This window comes from Oryzias melastigma, linkage group LG3 (genome assembly GCF_002922805.2).
Source record: "Oryzias melastigma strain HK-1 linkage group LG3, ASM292280v2, whole genome shotgun sequence".
In the NCBI taxonomy this organism is placed as follows: domain Eukaryota; kingdom Metazoa; phylum Chordata; class Actinopteri; order Beloniformes; family Adrianichthyidae; genus Oryzias; species Oryzias melastigma.
The window spans coordinates 32,485,998-32,507,975 of NC_050514.1; the positions used below are offsets into that span (position 1 = coordinate 32,485,998).

The 21,978-nt window shown below is 38.0% G+C and overlaps 1 protein-coding gene across 1 annotated transcript in view; it reads left to right on the forward strand.

Moving 5' to 3' along the window:
* The first annotated feature begins 6,775 nt into the window (after positions 1–6,775).
* The window catches only part of mmp15b (matrix metallopeptidase 15b), a 40,620-nt gene continuing 25,417 nt past the window's right edge, over positions 6,776–21,978 (forward strand). The window contains exon 1 of the mRNA XM_024294722.1: positions 6,776–7,434. Coding sequence (XP_024150490.1) covers positions 7,315–7,434 — 120 coding nt within the window. The 5' untranslated portion in view covers positions 6,776–7,314. The remainder of the gene's footprint in view (positions 7,435–21,978) is intronic.

A 21,978-nucleotide genomic window follows, 5' to 3' on the forward strand; every position in this document is an offset into this window, starting at 1 on the left:
ACTATTCCCTGCGCAAATTTGCGCATCCTTAGGAATTCTAATGTTAACTAATGCAGCAATGGGAGCCTTTTTTCTGCTTTTGCTTTGCTAAGGCTACTTTTTTCTTCTACTGAAATTTTATTTATTTATTTTTTAATAATTGTACTTTTGAGTAGAAAATGTGAATACATTTGGATCTTCTTAATATTTTACAAGGAAGAATAAAAAACAAAGTAAAAAAAAAATGGAAGGCACGTGTAATTCCTCTCAGAGCCACAAGGTGGCAGCAGAGTAAAAGATAAAAAACATTTAGGATCACAAAAACAAAACTATCACTGATGGTGAGACTCTTAAAATGGTTTTAATGAGTTGGTAAATAAATTTTGTTGGATCATTTAGCTTTAGCTCCATTTAAAGTCTATTTTCTCAATGTCTGTGTTTACACAAAACAATAAATAAATAACAGTTTATCAGAATTTTTTATCAATATTTCCACTAAATGGAAAAACTCAGAAAATCTATAAACGAGACTTTCTTTTCAATTTCATCAGTGATATAAAAAAAAATCCAATCCAAAATAGTACAATCTGATGGATATGTTTTTATGCATTTTCATTAAAATGTGAACTTAAGGTTTGTCTTTTTGTGACTACCTAAAATAATAAAAAAACACTTTTGTTTTCAAAAAACGAAATATTTATCACATTAATTAATATTCTTGAGAAAAAAAGTGGAGAGTTTAACCAAACTTTTACTGATTTTACCTTTTAACATTGTTCTATGCACACTTTGACAATAAAATAGTGAATAGTGACTATTTTGTGCTGCACAAATAAGAGTTGTAGCTGTTTTGTTGACTTTCTGTCAATAAATCATAAAAAAATTAATGATAAGAAAGACATCCGGACTAAAACTAAGAAAATCAATCTGACTAATATTTCTGAGCCTCTGTGGAAATAAAAAAGAAAACTTTTCCTCCATTTTTTATTTCACTACTAAAGTAAATACACAACAGAAATTTTATAAACTAACACCAAAAGAGTAAAGCGTAAAAATGACCTCTGTTTGACCTCAACCCATGACTTAAGTGACAATTTAATTATTGTAATGTTTTTTCTGTCTTATTCCTACATCTATTCATTAAAGTCTAAAAAACTTTCTTTATTTCATTTATTTCTTTGAATAAACAGCTTTTGTTAAAAAATCTAACTTTTTTTCTTTTTTCTCTATGTTGTAACGTAATTTATAAAAGAAACCGTCATAAGAATGTTTTTTCTTCTGTTTTCTGCCGTGATAGAAACCTGGTTCTGGGAGTGACAGTCCTCTGAGTCACCGGTCAGTATCGGGAAGCACCTGCAGCGTGAGATGCTCTGAGCAGCAGCAGCTGTCTGTGTGGGCGCGCCGCATTTAAATCTTTTTCCATCAGCTGGTTTACTGGCTCAGCATGGTGGTGGCCTTTAGGGTGTGTGAGAAAAACCAGGAGATGTTAATCAGCTGGTAGGAAGATCGATCATTTTTAGACATTGACATTTTCTTTGAATATTTGTCGACAAATGAATGTCTGCAGTTGAAACAAATAGTTTAAAGTGTTCTTTTGATCTGTCTAAAGACACTTAGCTGTCATTAATGAAATAAAATAACATAACTATTAAACTTATTGATGATTAAAGATTTGATTTGACTGTAGATCTTCATCCATTCCTTATCTGATGTTTTTGGGGGAATTTAACCAATAATTCTTAGATCGTTTCCACAGTGAAGACACCAAAAGTGTTCCTGATCAACGATAGATCTCTTCAAAATGTCTAGATTTAAAGTCATTTCTCCCAGTAGACCACGCCCATAACATCTCACCATGTGACCATCCACAGGCGTACCTAGCAGGTTTCTATGCCTCAATGCTCCTCTTACACTGCAGGATTGGTGGTTCTACACCTTGTAGACACTATCACCAACAGAGACTCCATCTAATCATCAAAAAACTGTCCTTTAGGCCACATTAAACCAAAAATCCAATGTAAACGACTTCTCTGATATAATAGGGTCCTTTCAATTGAAGCGCTTTAAAAAAAAATCTAACTTTGACCATCTGGAACTTACTGTCCTCTAAGATCGTGATTGTAAATAGGTAACCAGCCCACTGGGAGCAACGTGAGGTTCAGTGTTTTCCACAAGGACTTTGACATGAACAGCCAGGCAGAATGGGAACTAAACCTGTAATTCTACAACCAGAGGTCAATCTCTCCACCTCTATGCCTCTTTGGCCAACCAATGTGTTTTGGGTGCAAGTAGGAGCATGGATCAGCTGGTCAACAGGAAGCTTCAGTTTTTAACTCACATAAAACAGAGTCTGCTTTACTGCAGATTTCACGCTAGTCCTAAAGAGGAGACCGTACGATAGTGGCCACCAGATTAGAAGGCTCAACGTCAATGAATGGTCTATTTTCAAACTTATGTCATACATAACTGAACTGTAGGAAACAAGACAAAAGAGTCAAAGACAAGTCCGTCAGTCAGACCTTATTAGTGGCTCTAGAATAGGGGTGTCCAAAGTCAGGCCTCGAGGGCCGGTGTCCTACATGTTCTCCAACCAACCTGCCACTGAAGCTCCTTATTGGCTAAACACACCTGATCCAGGTAATCAGCAGCAGATAGGGCGGGGCTTCTGGAAAACCGGCAGGAGGCCAGCCCTCGAGGACTGACTTTGGACACCCCTGATCGAGAACTTGTTTGTAGCACGTCACACAATAGAAACCACATTATAGAATTCACAATACCTATGACTCCCAACATAAAAAAACCAGACTTTTATCACTAAAACAAACATTACTGGGACTTTGTTAACTTCTAACCTGTTAGTAACACATAAAAAACACAGTTTGACACGAGGGACTCCAGATTTTAAGCCGCATTGTCATTTTTTGAAAAAATATTAAAGCTTTAAATTGTGCCTAATAGTGCAGAAACTTAAGTATATGGCGTATACTTGTATACTTGTATAGCGCTTTCTACCCTCCTTCGAGGGCCCAAGGCGCTTCACAGTCACAGACCCATTCACCCATTCACACACACATTCACACACTGGTGGTGGCTCCGCTGCCGAACACTGGCGCCAACCTCCCACCAGAGGCAATTCGGGGTTCAGTGTCTTGCCCAAGGACACTTCGACACATGGGTGGGCAAGGCGGAGTCGAACCCGCTCACTTCTGATCAGGAGTCGACCGCCCTACCACTGCACCACGGCCGCCCCGTGGTATATCTAGAAAACAATTTTATTGTACTTGTTTTAGAAGACACAGCTCTGCTGGTGTATCGTGAAAAAACTCTGGCACATATCTTTATCCGCCACCAAAGAATTCAAGTCTTTATTTATTTGCTTTAATACTTTTGTCACCAACATCAATTATCCAGAAAGGACATCCTCTGGTTATGGGATCTGTTGGAAAGGAATGTAAAGTCAGAAAAGGCTTTTCTCTGACCTCACAGGTTCTTGTTTTTCATCTGAGCCGTTCTGGGGAGGCAGTTTCATCTTTCAATCAGACTTTAATGGAAAATGTATGTAAAACCAGTCGCTAAAACCACACGGTGGTTTGTAGATACCAGCGTTTCGCTGGTTGCAATCATCTCTGGTGTTCTAATGTTTGCTTACATTTGTTCAGTGAAGGGAACCTTCGTTTTCCTTTAGTCTAACTGTCAGAAAGCTGCCTCAGTTTGGATCATCTTACTTACATTTGAAGCTCAATCTAACTAGACTCTCATGTTGACATCCGATCACCGAAAGTTTCCCATTAACCTTTTGAATGGTGCTCAGCAGGAAGTCGCTGCAGGATGGTTTTACTGCACATCCTGTTTGTTTAATGTTTGATATCTGATCATCCTGGGTTTGCATTGTGGGAGTGAAATATGACCAGGACTCTATGGAGGCATAAAAGGATGAAGGAGCGAGGTTACATCCAACTTTGCCAGTTTTTGCTCCTCCTCCTGTAACCTCCATTAGCTCATTTCGGTAGAAGCTCTGAGATAATTGTGTCTAATGCTAATAGCTACTCCGCTAATTATAAAATTAGAGGGACAATTACAGCCACCAAGAGTTTTTCATTTACTTTATGTATTATATGGTTCACACAGAATCTTCAAAGTGGTTCACATTTGCATAAAACAGAATTTAGGCAAAATGTGCTTTAAACGAGATAAAATGAGCTGAAATAGAGAAAAAAACAAGAAGACGAGCTTTTGGGAGGACTGTAATAACATTTCAACAGACTCCAGATTTATCACACATGACTGACTGATGCACAGACCATGCAGCACTGTTTTGATTTTGTTTTACCTAACCGACAAAGTTTATGTCTATCATCAGATAAAGGTTTGATAATAATAATTGATATAAGGAATAATGCCTGACGAGATGTATTAGTAGAAATTAATGTATGCTGTGGAAGCCTGAACGGATTAACACTAATTTCATTAATTTCCGATAATGCACACTTCAAAGGGCATTATCCCACTTACAGTCAAAAAGACATAAATTGATATTAAGCATTTTATTTAAGTCATGTATTCAGTTAGGATCGCTTTTTCACAAAAAGTGGATTATTTGATACTTAGTGCTTATTACTTTTACAAACTAAATACTTAGTTAGCAAGATAAATGTGACATTTTTAGTTAAATATTTATTATGTAATTGTATACTTGGTTTACAAACTAAATACTTGATTTTTATGAATTAAATATTTAGTTTGGAAATTAAATATTTTGGTGTGAATTAAATACAGTGTATATTCTCAAAACTAAACTTTTTAAATAAACGTTTAACCCTAAATTAAGTATTTAATTTGGAATTATATTTTCAGCTTGAAGCTAAATATTTAACACCAAATTAAATATTTAGTCAGCAAGCTAAATATTTAGTTTGGAAACCAAACATTTAGCTCCAAATTAAACATTTAACTTCAAACTAAATATTTAACTCCAAAAGTAAATATTTAATTTAGAAAATAAATATTTAAGTCAGATCTACATATTTAATTTGCAAACTAAATATGTGACTATAAAATAAATATTTAACGTGTATATTCAATTATATAAATATTTAGGTTGCTAACTAAATCTTTAGTTAGTAAATGTAACATTTTATAAATATGAGATTTAAAAGGTGAATTTATTCATTTGAAAAATGAAACCTGTTTTATTTTATTATAAAACAGACTACAAAGCCCAAATTTTGCTAATACAATTTTACTATGTAGTTTTACAAACAGAAAACTTATTTTTTTGGGTTTTTTTTATCACAGTGAATTATCACGTTTTAATCCACCCCCAGCAGCCAATCAGAATCCGAATCGAGGATTCACCAGATCAATGGTACAATTTTGTTCAATGATATTTTTGCTCAGTTGTTTTAGTCGTTCTTCCCTTTTTGACACATACCATTAGGAGTTGAAACAGCTTTCACTCATTTGCACAAGTAGTTTTCTGTTCCTGATCTCATTCTTAAATTGTCATAAACTAACGTTTGGTTAAGGAGGCCGGCTCGTCACGTTTTTGACTCGCTGGGTGGTCGTAAAATCAAGGGTCCACAACCCTCGGGATGCTATACCAGATGCGGTACCAGACCCGAACCGGTACCAGGTGTGGTACCACACAGGAACCATTACTGGGTTAGGGTACTGGACGCGTACGGAGGAATCCGGTACCTCATCCGGACGCCGTGCGGGAGGTGTTTTCCAGATGACTTAATAGACTCGAACTGGTATTGGACATGTCAGAAGGAATCTGGCACCGCATCCAAATGCAGTACCAGATGTGGCACTAAACACGGTACCAGACCGGAACTGGTAATCCGTCCAGTACCAGAAATTAACCACTATTGGGTCGGGGTACTGGTACTGGACGCATCCTGAGGAATCCATTACCGCATCTGGATATGGTACAGGATTCAATCATGTGGTACCGTACAGGAACCATAACTAGGTTAGGGTACTGGCTCAGAGTACTGGTACAGGAAGCGTTAGGAGGACCAGTCCCCGTCCAGTGCCGAGTTAGGGTTAGGGTACCGGCATTGCGGCACTGGACCGGTTCCAGTTTGTGGGACCTGTGATTTAATGGGAAAAGAAGCATGTCAAAAAACGACGACACCCAAAAATTCAAAAGGTGACACGGACCGGTCCTTAACCAGACGTCAATATGTGACGACTTGAGTACGAGTGCGAATGTGTTGTCCTGAAAACCCTTCATTTTCGAGTCCCAGGTATCTGCATGAATACTCTTGTATGAGGACCCACCTGGATTAAATTCATTGCACACTCTGGGGATTGAACCCAGGTGTGCTGCGTTCCAGTCCTACACTCATCCAGTCTCAGTTATTTTTCCTAAATATTGCTTTTTTAAAAAATAAAAAATAATTCACATGTAATTATTCAATTGTGACAAATATCAAACAAAAAAAAACTCTTTTAAAACATTTACTGTCCAAAAGTTAATATTATTATATTTGAAATGGGTGGTTTTTTTATTTAAAAACGAATAAGAGCAACAACGTTGCATTAAGATAATAATTTTAAATACCAAACTCAAGATTAAAGATGAAAATAAAATTGTGCGACTTTTGGATAAAATATTAATGGTTTAAATTTTCATTATTTTATTAATTTTAGTATTGAATGTTGGACGCCTTCCTGACACTTATTTTGAAAGTCCTGACGTCACCCGCATTGTTTGCCTTGACGTTGGTTGGAGGAGTCACGCTGGTTCCTCGCTGGCAGAGTCCAGCACCGGCTCTGGGGGCGCGGAGCCAGTCTCAGGCGGGACTCGGAGCAGCTGTTGCGGCGTGCGCTCCGGCTCAGGGCAGGAAAAGGGAAACTGGACTCGGAGGGCAGCAGGGCAACTGATAGTTCACGAGTTCGAGTTCCAGCAGCAGCAGCGGGTCAGATGTGGCCAATGTGGACGGGCACTTTTTGATTTTGTTCTCAACTTGAGGCATTACTGCAAAAATCTGACTGGATTGGTGGACATTACTGCGTAAAGTTGGGAACAATTCTGCGCCTGAAACCAAATGCGGCTGCATTTGCAAACGCTCGCGCAAAGACAAACAGGCGAGACGGAGGAACGCCGCGCGGACTCGTGATCATGGAGACAACTCAGTGAAATGTCATAAAAAGCTGTGATGCAACTCTTTCTCAGGACGCAAGTGCACTTTTGAGCCGTTCCGTCCAGTTTTACGCAGGGCGTGGACCGCACAGCCCCGCAACTCTGCGAGGAAAGCCTCGCAAAAGTCGCCGCGTTTCGCTGCAGGGGTTGAAGACGCAGGAACAACGGCGGTGCTTTCCCAGACCATGGCCGCCACCTCCCGGGACAGTTGCCTCTGGTTGCCCTGGAGACGGATCCTCCTCGCGCTCTGGCTGTGCGCGCTCGGGACGCGCGGGGCCGAGGATGGCAGCTCCTTTAACGCAGAGGTAAAACGCGAATATGGGATGCAAATCCAACAGTTTCACGAGGAAACTAAAAGCTCTTCTGTTTATTCATATAACAAAAACATACAACTTTATTTTTTTTTTTAATTTATTGAAAATTAAAAGGAGGATAAATTGAAACATTTAATCAAAGTTTGTGAAAATCTGCTTTGCATTATTCTCATTTATTTTAATGTTGTAATACTTTTAAGATGTAATATTTTTAAATTTAAAGGTATAAAATGGCTAAATTCCTATATATATATATATATATATATATATATATATATATATATATATATATATATATATATATAAATATATATATATTTTTTTTTTTTTCATGTTTGTAACTTTTTTGGTAACAGTTTTGATGAGGTGCTGGACACCACTTAATCTAATGTTGACAAAGACTGTTAATACATCGGTAAGCAGCTTATTAATATGGTTTTTGTAAATAATGGTCTCACTTTAGATGTTAATGAACCTTACTAAGTATGTTAATATACTTTATTTGTCTTATTGTGCTAATAAAAGCATTTTAAACATACTATAAACACATTAATAAAGTTTGTTAATTTGCTAATAAAGCTTGTTAGGGATTTTATAATAAAGTGTTTTTAAAAAAAAATCATAAATTAATGCTTTAAATAAACACAGCACGAGTTAACTTTTAAAAACTAGCTTAAATATTTTTAATTTTCATTTTCTGTTCTTTGTTTTTACCATTTTTAGCAGTAGTTGCTTCACATTTTCCGCTTCAGTTTTTGATTTTCATCACTTAAGCCTAAGTTCACCTCAGGTTCACCTCGGGTGAATTTCCTGGATGCTTGCTCTGGAGTTTTTGTGTGGTTTTCATCAATCAGGGATTCTAAATTCCCAGAGACATCAGTGTATGTTTAGGCGTGTCACTATGATGCCAAACAGTCTTGTCAGGACTCGAACCAGCACCTTTTCCCCATTGTTGTCCCATCAGTCTGTCAGTTATCCATCTTTGCAGTTTGTTTTGGGTGTCAGACCAGAAGCAGCAGCTGGCAGCGAGTCCTGTGAGGAGGTGATTAGTGGAGCAGCTTTTGTGGGTCTGACAGACTGAGAGAGACCTCCCGGTCATTAGAGGAGAGCTTGAATTTCAAGACTCTGGTTGTTTGTGAGGTTTCAACATTTTTTGTTTGGCCATCAACACAGGTGTATGTGTGTCCTCCTGAGTCATCAAGTGTTTCCTCACAGAAAGGAAAACACTCCTGCAAACTGTTTTTGTGACCCAGATTTAAAAAAAAAACCAAAACAGATTAAATCTGAATTTTTTGAGTTCTAGTTAATGTTTTAAAGCAGGGATGTCAAGCTCAATCCATCAAGGGGCCAAAATCCAAAACACACCTTAGGTCCCGGGCTGAACAGGATAAATATTTATTGAATATACTAAAACTAAGTTTTTAAAACTTTAAAATCGTAACTTATTAACATAATTATGAACTGGATATAAAGCATTACCCACAATAATGCTAGTATGAAGCTGAATTTGGCTGCTGAAGATGCTGAAATTGATAGCTAAAAACACTAAACCTGATACCTGAAATCACTGAAGCTATAACTGAAAAGGCTGAAGCTGATAGCTGAAAACACAGAGGCTGATAGCTGAAATCACTGAGGTTAATTGTTGAAAATGCTGAATTTGATACCTAAAATCACTGAAGCTAATAGATAAAAACGCTGAAGCTTATAGCCAGCTAAAATATTAACTAAATGCCAAATTAGCCTAAAAAATTAGGTTAGCCAAAACAGCTAGCTTGAAGCTTAAATAATAGCTTAACTTAAAAATACCCTTAGAAACTGAAAAAAAGCCTAAATTAGCCAAAACAGCTAGCATGTAGCTGAAATATTAGCTAAGCTCCCAAACAGCCAAAAAAGAAAAAAAAACATGAATTAGCTAGCACGTAGCTGAAAAAATAACTGATCATTAAATTAGCCTAAAAAATCTGAATAAAAGCTTAAATTTGCCAAAACAGCTAGCATGTAGCTGAAATATTAGCTAAACTCAAAACTAGCCTAAAAAATCGTAGTAAATGGCAAAATAGTCCAAAAAAACTATCAGAATGCCAATTTTTAAAACTTTAAACCGCAACTTTTTAACATAATTATGAATAATAAAAAGGCAGGAATATTATTCCAGAATAAATCAACTTGATCATAAAATAACTTTCAATATTTTACTTTACATGAAAATGAGAAATGAGCTCAAGATAACATCAGGCCCTTAATAACAATAAAACAAAGTGATCTGGAGAATTACCCAGAGGGCCGGATCCGGCCCCCGGGCCTTGACTTTGACGTCTTAGTAAGTCACAACTTTCATCTTCCTGCAGAATATTCAAGTGTTCTTGCAAAAAGGGAGTCCTTCCCATTCTGTCAGCAGAAAAATACACATATTGACAAAAACACAGACCTTTCACTGGTAAAATACTGACTAAGCCATCACTTGACAACCAGCAATTTGAAAGGAATAATCTATGATTAGAAAACTGCTGCCTGTGACTGTGTAGCAGCAGGAAGTGAAATCCAAACACAACGATCAAAACTGATCTTTCATGGAGTCTGTCATCCTGCAGAAACTGACCTATCTAGATTGTAATCCTCTGCTTCTCTTTGTTGGAGTCTTTTCAGCTGGAGAATGCACGTCTTTCAGCTTAACACAAACGTGCATGTTTCAGCAGGAACTCTCCTGGCTCTGTGACACAAGACAAGTCCTGTCAGGAACGTTCCCATCCACACATCGCTGTTTGCATGAATCATTGTTGTTTTATTGATGTTTTTAAGAAAATTCTTAGAAAAAGACAAAAATACCGAGTAAGTGAGTTTTGTATTGTTGTGCGTCTTCATTTCTGACCCTTCTTCATACATTTAAGATCTTTGAGTTTCAGAGATTTATATATTTTTTGTTGACTCTCAATTTTTCTGTCTCTAATTGTCCAGTTCTAAGAAATGTGATCAAGATTATTCTTTTTTTTTTCTTTTACAAATGGTTGTAGTTGATTTAACGATCAGAAATTTTTCCGAACCAAAGTTCTAATTATGATGTCTCCACCTCCGTGCCTGACAGTTGCAATGAGGATATGAAGCGGACGTTGGGTCTGCCACCCGAGCCTCTCTTTTAGCCCTCCATTGTGGTTCTCGGCTTTAAAGTAAAATGCTAACAATTTGAATCAATATTAAATGATTTAGTTAAGCACATATTCTAAACTGTGCTGCACAAAAGCGTTGTCATAACGATAAACGTTGCCATGTTAAACTAAAGAGGATCTGATATAGTGCAGGGTGTACTTTATTTTGAAAGGCTGCTGTCAAAAGTAAAGGACTTGAAGTTGTTTTTTATATATATGACACTTTCATGAGTCACTTATTGTAAACATTTGAAAAAACTTAATTTTATAAGTGAATAGGCTTCTGGACACATATATATGTATAAAAAGTATTTTTCTTAAAGGTTAAGTGAGACGGCTCTTTCTGGGTTTTGGTGGGTAAGAAACTGGAGCAAATGTCTCGTTTGGCGGTAAAGGTTGCAGACCTCTGTTCTAGACGTTTGTATGGATGTTTGCTGTAGGATATTACTTCAAGTGTTTATTGAGATGCAGCTTTACATAACTAAGGCCTTGGTATCAACTACCCTCACAAGTGGTAAATGGGCAAATACAGATCCGGCTTCTCCTGATCAGCATTTCACACAGTGACCCCGTATGAATTTACTGTGTGCTGTTTTCTTTGTGGTTTCACATTAAAGCTGTAGGTTTGGAGCCACAAACAAGGCGCACCTGTTGCTTCAGCTTCTCCTCTTATCACGTTGGAGTTTAAAAATTAGCCACGTACCAACAACTCTGGCAAACGGTGGGAAATATTTGACGAGGCTGAGCGTGAAATCCCCTTTTCACACCAGACGGAGAAGCTGACCGACGTCCTCCGACATGTTTCGTTGGAATGGTGTGAAACTGTCGGGGTAATTTTGGAAACTTCTTCTTCTCCTCTCCATGGGGAAAGATCCTCTGATCATCTATGACAGGTCAGGGGTGGGAAAACTTTCTTACTTGGGGGGCCATGAAAGAGTTCTAAGATTTGACAGAAGGGTCGGACCAGTAGCATATTTTTGTTTTGGTAATTCACCACGTAAATGAGAGAAATGACACGGGATCTAGAGTTACTTTACTTTTCATTGAAAATTAATTTAAAACACAACATTTTGGAGATTTTATTTCAAAACTGTGTCAATTCTCTAAGTTGATGTCCCTCATGGGGAAAAACTCAAACTCGAGGAAATGCTGCCTTCATGTGTTGTTAGAATAATTGGAAAAATGACTAAGAAACTTGGAAATCCCACAAAAATATCGGGAAAAACAACAAGTCTTCAAACATTACACAAATGCAGCATCTATGGGGACACACCTGATCTACACAGAAATAAACACGTATAAGGGAGATCAAAATCATTTATTTTAGTTTGGGGGTCCAGATTAAATAGTTTAAACGTGGTTCCCGGACCAAGGTTTGCCCATACCTGATCTATGATCTATTTTAAAAGCGTTCTCAGTGTTCTTTTAATCATATTTATGCCGTTTTTACCCCATATCATAAAGCTTCTGTTGACTAATTTCTGCAGAGGGGTAACAGTTTATTAGAAATTCACCTCCCCGACAAAGCTTTTGACCCTAACATAGTTTCTACGTCACAAATATTCTCTTTGTCAAGCAGCACTTTTTTGTCTGGTTCTGATTCACAACGACTTGAATAAAGACTCAAAAAGGCAACTTTAAGCTTTTTTTTTTTTTTTTTTTTTAAATGTGTCCTCCATTATCAGAAAATGCCACAAGAACATGTTAAAAACACCCAAAACACTATTTTTTGGAGTGGGTCTTTAAAAATGTCAAAGTTTTGATGGTAAACATGCTGCATGATACAATTTCAATCATAATAAGAGAACTGGTTAACCTCTATAAGCATAAAACTTGAATAAAGTGTTCGAAATATAGGTGTTTTAGTTGTGTTATAACTACATTGAGCAGGCTGTATGGAGTTTATTCATCCGAGCAGCAGCTCTCGGTTCACATTAGGGCTGAAGGCTCTACTCCTACTCTGTCTGGACCAAAAAAGAGTCAGTGGGAGGCTGAAAGAACAGAAGACTCAGAAAGCAACTATCAGAGAGGGACCAGAATCTGTGATTATCCACTGGAGAGGTTGCGGCATAAAAACCTGTAATCCCCTTTTTAAAAACGAGAACCGATCCAGATGAAGGTGTGGAAAGTGGATGGAGGAGGTCAATCTCAGCTGTGCAGCATGTGACAGCTCAATGTGGCAGCTGTTCTCTAACTGTGCGCCACTCCAAGGCATCTTTGGAAGGACAATGGAGCCTCTTGTCTGAAGAAAAAGAGCCGTGATAGAAAAAAAAAAATCATGCATGGGAGAGAAACGGGAAATGCGGATGTGATAGAACAGGATGGGGAGAGTGTGGATCCGCCGGCTGGAGCTGCTAACAAAGTGGGAACCGGAGTAATTGGGGATTTATTTCCACTTCCTGTCCGTGTGCTGCTCTTTGTGTCCACGTCATGCGGCGTTTACCGTCTCCTCATGCTCTGGCCACACCCTTCCAGCTCCCATGCTTTTAGCTGTGCCTGTATTGCAAAGATTGATATTGGTTGAGGTACTTCATTCATTAAGAAAACCGTGCATTCATCTGTTTACATGAGGGGTGTCAAACTCAATCACACGGCCAAAATCCAAAACACACCTTAGGTCGCGGGCCGAACATGATAAGCATTTATTGAACACTCTAAAACTACATTTTTAAAACTTTAAAAATGTAACTTTTTAACATAATTATGAACTATACATATAGTATCACCTGTGATAATGCTAGTGGGAAATATTTGCCATTTTGTTATTGGAATTGAAATGTTATTATCTAGGTTGTTTGTATATTTTGGAGAAAATCTTATTCATCGAAACATTAAACAAAGAGGTAACTAGTTCTGGTCATTTTAAGTCATTATCATTGTATTTAATTGTTTTGGTAATTATACATTTCAAATGCTAATATTCCAAGAAGTGATTTATTCCATGTTTATCTTGTAGTTCCTGGGGTGGAATTTGACACTGAGAAAATCCCACCAGGCTGTTAAAGTGGTACTTATGTTAATACTTTGGAAACTATCACGTGTTTTTATTGTTTGGCTGATAAATGGTAGATCTGACAGTTTGATCTTTCCACATAACTCCTGTTCCAGGTCCATCCATGAATTACTTTCTGGATTATTTCTTGACCATTTTAAGATGTACTGTAATCTGTTAGCAGTAAAGTAATTGTTGAAGTTTGGTAATTCTAAGACTCCACATCTTTTTGTAGATTTTAGAGTTTTAAGGCTGATTCTTACTTTTTTTTCTTCCATAAAAAGCTGGATACGGCTGAGTCTAATGCTTTAAACCATTTTAGTGGAGGTTGTTTAGGATTCATAGAGAGAGATAATTAATTTTGGCAAAATGTTCATTTTAATTGTGGCTACTTTGCCCATAAGCGACAGGGGCAGGTTGACCCAGCGAGTTAGATCGTCTTGAATGTTTTTCAGTAACGGGGTATAATTTAGCTGCACCAGTTCTGATAGTTTGGGAGAGAAGTGAACACCTAGATATTTGATATTGCCTGATTTGACCGGTATTGAGAGTGATTGCTCAGAGTTACTGTTTAGTGATAGCAAAACTGATTTATTCCAATTAATTGAATACTCTGAGATGGAGGAGAATTCGTTAATGATTGTTATCGTTTCACTTATAGAACATGATTTATGCAAAAAAAGTAATGTGTCATCCGCTTAGAGACTAATTTTATGATTGCTGTGTTTTGTTTTAATTCCTTTAATGTTGTAATTCTGTCTTACCTGGAATAAGATGTCTTCTGATGGTATGGGAAGGAGGAGGGGAAGAGGGGGGTTTTGAAAGAAAGAATAAAAGAGAAAAAGAAAAAAAACACAAACACAAAATACACAGAAACATGGAGAGGAGAGAATAAAGTCTTTCCTGAGAGGAGGTGTGGGGGGTTGATCAGATTTCCATTCATTTAAATAAGCTTAGCGGGTGTTTTTGGACGTGGACATTGCTGTGGCTTCATTTGACCTCACGATGTCTCTCGTCTAAACCCTCTTTTTCGTTACAAATAAAAGTACAGCTTCAGGGCGATGTGAGGCTTTATCTGCCCATCTCTGTTTTGTTTCCCGTTCCTTAGGAACCACTCACGCCAGACTCTCCACATCCAACCGCAGAACTTTTGTCCCAAAGAGCACTTCATTTAGCTGCTTCGTTTAGTGCTCGGACAGGATTACGTGACCCGTGACGAGTCACTTTGAAGAGGGGGCTCAAAGAACAGTTCTGGCCCAGTACAGACCTGGTGGGATCAGTAAACGTTGTCAATGAAGTCAGCCTCTGAACTGCAAAAACTGAAGCCCAAACTACAACAATATACTCTAAAACACAGAGAGAACAAACACACATACACCTCTTTTGTTAGTAAGCCTCCATATCTTTTCTTTTCTATGATTCAGTAAAACCCATTCAAAGGTGTCAATGCAGGTAGTGTAACAGTGGCGTCCACACTGTTTCACCATCTGTAGTCTCAAAGAACAGTAGTGCTCCAGCATGGATCGGCTTGAGTGTCTTGGTCTTTTTCATGTATCTGTTCCACCAATTAGCTTTTGTTGTTTTCTGTTCCTCTACTTCTAGTCCAGCCCAGTCTCAGTAAAATGCGTACATATGCCACGATTTGGGAAATACTGTGTATAATATACGCCAAAAACGGCTTTTGCATGCATATAATACACGCGGTCCTAAACGTGTCAAAGTCTGTTTTCCAGGTTTGTCACGTCCCCTGGTGGAGGTGTGAGCATCACAGACAGTCCCACAAACGAACAATTTGCTTTTCTAACCCTAACCATAACCTTAATCCTAACCTTAACCAGGAACAACGTCATTTAGAAAAGAGCCGGAGGATTTCTGACCACGTGACCAAAACGAAACCTAAAAACTCGTGTATATTGTACGCCGGCGCAACCTATTCTCTACCATTGCGTATCATATGCACGCAAAAACCGTGTTTGGCGTATATTATACACGGTATTTCAGAGTGCAAAGTCGTGGCATATGTACGCATTTTACTGCGACTGTGTTGTCTAGTCAGACACTTCCTGCAGCAAGTATGCTAGTATTTGCGCTAATTAGCTCCTCTTGTGTTGATGAATTCATATTGTCGGTAAAAGTCCTTGTTTCTTTAATGTTTTTTATACTGTAAAATGGTGTCATAACTAAAATCTGGAAACTTCTTAACCCTTCTGAATAATCTTCAGTCAATGATGCAATTAATGTTGTTCCACTGGATTCTTTCCTAGAGAAAAGTGCAAAGTAGAGGTGAAGATCATGAGGCACCTCACGATTCGATTCTATTACAATTCAGGAGGCAACAATTCGATTATGAAATTATGAATGCATCTTAGATCTGACTTGTTCTCATTTATCTCTTTTTTTAGAGAGGTTTCTCTTTTCTACAAGACACTGTGATTTACTTGCTCCACCAAAGTTAATTTTTAATTAAAAACCAGATCAATATATTTGTTATATTTTATTGAGAACACAAAAATTCTGGCAGTAAAATGTTTTTGTTTGATAATCAAGAATCTTTCACAACATCAAAGGGGAAATCTGATTCTGTTGTATTTCTTACTAGCGCAAAGGGAATAGTCAAAGTCGCAGATTCCCGTTGACCGCGTAAACATTTGAAGAATTACATTACGTCAAAGACATTGTGGTATTTAGGTGTTTTTAGGTGCTATTTAGGTGTTGCCGGCGACATCTGCGGTGTTAAAGGGTTAAATTACTGTGACCTGCCAAAGTCAGAATGTTTTTGTTTTACCAACAGCAGCCCTTCTGATCCCCAATGGAAGAGCATTTAAAGTTTATTAGGGGCGGAGTTTGAAATCGAACTAATTCAATTGTCTCCAGGCTCTTTGTCTGCTCCTGTTCCGTCCCGGTTCTGCTTTTAGTTATCCGTCCTCTCGTGGGATGTTGGTGTCTGAGACATGGCAGCCGACCAAGACTTAGAATAAAAGCTCTGTTAGTATCTTGGCTGACATTGCACCGAACACACAAACGCACACACCCCCCACACTGGCAGGTTTTACAACTCCTTGTATATTGCCCAGCCTGGTTTTTGGCAGGTAAGCTCAAGGACTCTCTGAGAGGTCATTTAACAGACGGGGCCCGGCTCGCACACACACACTCGTCGGCCGGTCCTGGTGTTGTTTTGTTCTCCGTCTGATGGATGAAGGGAGGTTAGTGATCGGGCTCAAGTGCTTTACTGTTTTAGCTGAAGGTGTGTGTGTGTGGAGGGGGGGGTCCGTGTTCTTCCATAGATCTTCCCAACAGCTTTGAAAGCTCGCCCTTGCACCAATGGATGGAGCAAAATGACGTGAGGATTCACCTTCAAACGCTCCGCAAAGACACAAACATCAAAAGACATTTGACTTTCTGATTGAGTTTTAGCTGTGCTGCATCCATGTGGAGATGTGATCAAAGAGGAGACGGGAGTGTTGTGGAAATGTTCTCCTTGAGACGTCCCGATGAGACTGGTCAGGTCTTTTCTCAGTAGCGGGGTTTCCATTAACTATGTAATTGCTGAAATTGGATTTGCGATGATAAATTTTCCTAATAGAAACACGACAATTTCATAAAAACTCACATATATTGAAAAAAGTTTGTGCGCTTGGAGGAGTTTGGAGATTGACATACATAAAACTGCAGTGGAAACACGACTTTTTCAGATTAAACGAGCCACATGGCCAACAGCCAAATACCACAAGAGGTTCCACAGCATCACAGCTCATCTAAAGTTGAGTGTGTCATGTGGAATCGTTGGATCCACGGCTCCTCTGTAAAATCACCAAGTAGGATTTCCAAAACTCGTCATCCGTAGCCACTCCCACGTATTTTGCCACTCCACGGCCTGAATTCGACGCAGACGTCTCCTTTAAGAGATGACACTAGTTCCATGGCCAAAATTTAAATGTATTTGCTGTAAATCAAATTATTGTTCACATCTGTCACTGTGTTTTTGAATGAATTATTGGGTGAGTTAGTTTGTGTTTATTTGCATAATTATGATTTAATGGAAACAGTGAAATCGCAAAATTATAAACAAGAATTTTTTAAAGTTGTGCGTATATGTGTAATAGAAATCCTGCTTAGCCTGGATTATCAGTCCTTCATTTTTAATTATTAGTAAAAGAAATCAAACTGAAATCAATAGTATTCATTGGAATAGTTACATTTCTGGCAGCAAAGACCAAACTCAGAGATCTGACTTGGATGTTTTATTTTTTGGCAACTTCAAGTAGAAAATTCAAAGTCTTAAGAAAGATGGCGGATAAACGATGATGCTCGTTACGCCCCCAATGGGCAGACCGGGGTCAAGTGTAGAGGATGGGATCTTAATCCATTATCTGGGATCTGTTAACCCCTCATCCGGGGTCTATTAATACATCATTTTGTTATTTGATCCATTTGGAAAGCCTGGTAGCTCTGCAGAAACTATGTCCTCAATGATGACAGTTTTTTTTTTGGCTTAAAGGGCATAATTGTAATTGAAAGACCATTGGAAACACTTTTAAAAAAAGATCAAAAGATGATCGGAGTGGGACTTCATAATCTTTCTGGGTTTTTTCATCATTGATTGGGGATGTGTTCTCATGACATTTAAGTTTGTTTTAAATTAAATGTAGAACTTGTTTTTTTTTTAGCTTCTCTGTCATTTATTTGTCTGGTAATACTCTTCAATTTTTACCAAATAAAGTGCAAACTACCTAACACTTTTGTTTTAAACTTACAGAGTAATATCCCTGTAGAGCTGAATGCTGAACGATCACATAAAAAAGACCAAACTCCTTTTAAAACAAAGTTTGAGTGATGATTCTGTTGTAAAGTTAGACTGTTTTAAACAGTCAGAAATAGGACCTGACTTTATTGTGTTTTAATGTGTCCCTTGAGCTGTTACTGAGGGAAATTTTGAAACTTAAAGTTTAAACTAAATGGTTTTTACGTGGATGAAACTCTCAAGGGTGTGGAGGTAAAAACTTCTACTGGTACATTAAATATATTAGTGTTTTCATGTGAAGATTCTTGACAGACCTTTGCTTTGTGTACATGTCTCCTCAGACTCTGAATTGTTACCATTCCGTTCTGACCGGACCTCAGAAACCATCTTTAGATGTATCATCTTAAATGTGTCGTCAAAAGTTTGGTCGGAGATTAATTGCCCTAAAAAAACATGAATCCCATGATTGGTCCTCCTCTGAAAGTGTTTAGACATCCGAGTGAATCATAACTTCTGACATTTGATCATGTCAACGTTCTGAAGCAAAGCCACAAAGGTAGAGAAATCCTTCTCGTTTTGATCTTTTCAAACATTAGTCCAACTCTGGAGTCTTCAGGCTTCCAGCTCAGGTTCTTGTTTTAAGCAGAGAGACTTGGAGGTGAAGTTCAAACCGATGGTTTTGTCTATTTATACAGGCTAATTACAGTGGATGAAGTCAGCAGATGACAGTAAGCTGAACCAGGACAGGGCAGATCCATTTCAGGAATTAAGGATTAGCGGCTGTAAAATAGGCAGAAAGTCTTCTGCATTTGAACAGTTTCTCTTCGTCCATCTATTCTCTGAACCCGATAAAAAACCTTTCAGGGTCATGGGGATGCTGGAGCCTATCCCAGCTACTGTTGGGTGAAGCTAAGGTAGACCCTGGATGTCTCACTAGTCTGACATAAGGCAGTTTTTTTTTATTGATTTAAAAAATTTAAAAAAAAGTTATAAATCTGCATCCACTCTAGGTAACCTTTGACCTCTAAATCATCAGCGATCGATGGTCATCCTAGAAGATTCATGACTTTATCAATCTGCTCTTTTGATTTCTCATCAGTTGGATGTGTCCCCACTGCAGACGTCAGGAAACAGACATTTAGTAAAAGATGAACATCGTGTCGTTAGTGTTTTAAACATGTCCTTGTGTCCATTTTTCTCTTGATGATATTAAGAAAATTGACCTTAAATTTGCATTCTGAGTAATTGTTTTATTCAATTGGTTGTGAATTTTAAAAAAAGCAGTTTGAATAAAGTTTGTATCATACACCTTAAGTATGAATTTTGTTGTGCTAATTGACCTCTAATTGAAATTCTGTGGAACTCGGAGCTCAAAAATCTGTCAGTGTTTTAGTTTGAGTTAGTTTACTTGTTTTACTTTACTATTTACCTACTTTTACATTAAAAACTTGTAATTTTACCCCACAGTGGAGGGGTGGAAGACCCACATGTGGCTCCTGAGCCTCAGGTTTCAGACCCTGAACTAAAGGGAGTAATACTCACAAATCAATGTTTTAAAAAGTATATTTTCTAAAAGTGTTTTACCAAAAAAAAAATATATATATGTCTACTAATTAAATTTTCATAAAATCAATTTGATTTGGAATTGTTTCGTCCAGTTTTTTGTTTTATTGCTTTAGATTCTTCAGTCTAGTTCTCTATTCGTTTACTTACTATATTTCATTTTATTTTTCAACAGGTGTGTTACCATATTGAACAAACCCAGATGGGTTTCTGTAAAACACCATCACATGATTTTACTTTTTGTACTTTTATTGTATTTTTATGCCCTTTTGATGTGTGTAAATACATCAAATCAAATCAAATTTGGTTGGGCAGGCAGCTTAAGGGTTAAAAAAAGATTCGAAAATGGATCAAAAGATGATCAGAGCGAATCTTTAACTAGAAAACGATAGCAAAGGCAGCTGTTCATGCAGGATTTTTAATCTCACACAATAATATTCTAATGTGTCAGAAGTAGAAGTTAGTCAGAAGTTCTAAAAACAGAACTTTCTATTGAAGCCGTGTTCTCTCAGACCTGCAGGTGTTGGTAGGATTTGTTCGTTTTCTGCTGCGTTCACACACTCTTAGGAAAACTTATATAATGTGATCTAAATTTAGAAATCTCATTTCATTCAAAAGTTGCTGCTGAACATGTGAATCAGGTTATGGAGACGTTGCTTCCATCCTGTCATGAATTATTCATGCTTGATGAAGCTGCAGCGTACAGCAGAGCAAACCTTCTCTGGTTCGAAAACACAGAGAGGTCGCTGCTCCAGTCACTCACTCCTCTGTGACCATGTGACCATGTGTGCGTTTGTGTGTGCATGTAGTAGCGTTGTGTTACAGGATGTGCACAGACATATCAGGGGCTGTAAACGTGCATCAGCATGTTTTAAGCTTCCTTATCTGAAGACAAAGGTGAGTCAGGGTCACTTCCAGTTCAGACCTTCCTGCCCAACACACAGACACTTCCACAGACACACCCCACATCTACACAAACACACACATCTAGTGCTAAGAGTGGATCTGCAACACACAGACACATCCCACATCTACACAAACACACACATCTAGTGCTAGGAGTGGATCTGCAACACAAAGACGTTTTCTTGTTACCAAAATAAACTCCTCCTTAAGCTCTTTTTATGCAAACACAAGTTTGTTTTCAACTTCTCTGGTTTCATTCATACCTTCTGGAGTTTTTATCTGAGCGTCTTTTCACCTCAGATGTTCTTGACTTCCTGTTGATCAGCATCCAAACATGCTGAGTTCAGGTGGAGTTTGACAAAAATCTTCCCTTTGATTTTAAAGGCGCTCGTGCTTTTGATGCTGAAAGTGTCAGTCGGACGTCTCCAGCTGCACGTTTGATCAAACGCTGGAAGGAAAGTGGATGTTTTGAATTTAGGAAGAAGTGAAATGACCTCAGAGCGAGTCCTGATAAGGACCAGTTACATGCATGAAATTGCAAAGGAAACAGATTGTCTTTGTTTCTCCTGTTATCTATGCTTGGATGGGATGTGCCGGAGCATCCTTTATGAAAGGAAGGAGTTTGTTTTTATGTTTAAAGCAACACTTATTATTCAGTAGATCTACATGGGAGCTGCACAGCTTGATTAATTAACATAATTAATTAAAAAAAGGAGGAAATCAGTGTTATTTTGCTTTTTTTTATTTCTCTGTTGATTCAGTTCTTCTTCAGGTTCTAATATTTGACATATCCTCGACTGAATAATAGAATGTTGTAGTTCTGATTAAAGAAAATATCCACATTTTGCTGTTTGACAAGCTATGTGTATTAAATATATGTGTGCATGTGGTCAAAACTGCAAAACTGTCTTCACTGAGGAAGAGAGGAACTCAGCTTCTTCTAGTCCAAACAAGAACCTTAGAAAATAAATTTGAAAAAGAAGCACAATAAGAATTTAGCTGACTTGTGCTGCAGCACCATAAAACTTCCTGCAGTCGCTCTCTGCCCCAGCTTCATCTTCGTCAGGGTCGCAGGGAGTCCGTCCTGGCTGTCATCAGGCGAGAGGCGGGCCGGTCCATCACGGGACCACACTCAGGCCGACATGCAGGCAGATGTTCCCTCCTGCCAACATTTTTCTGTGGGAGAA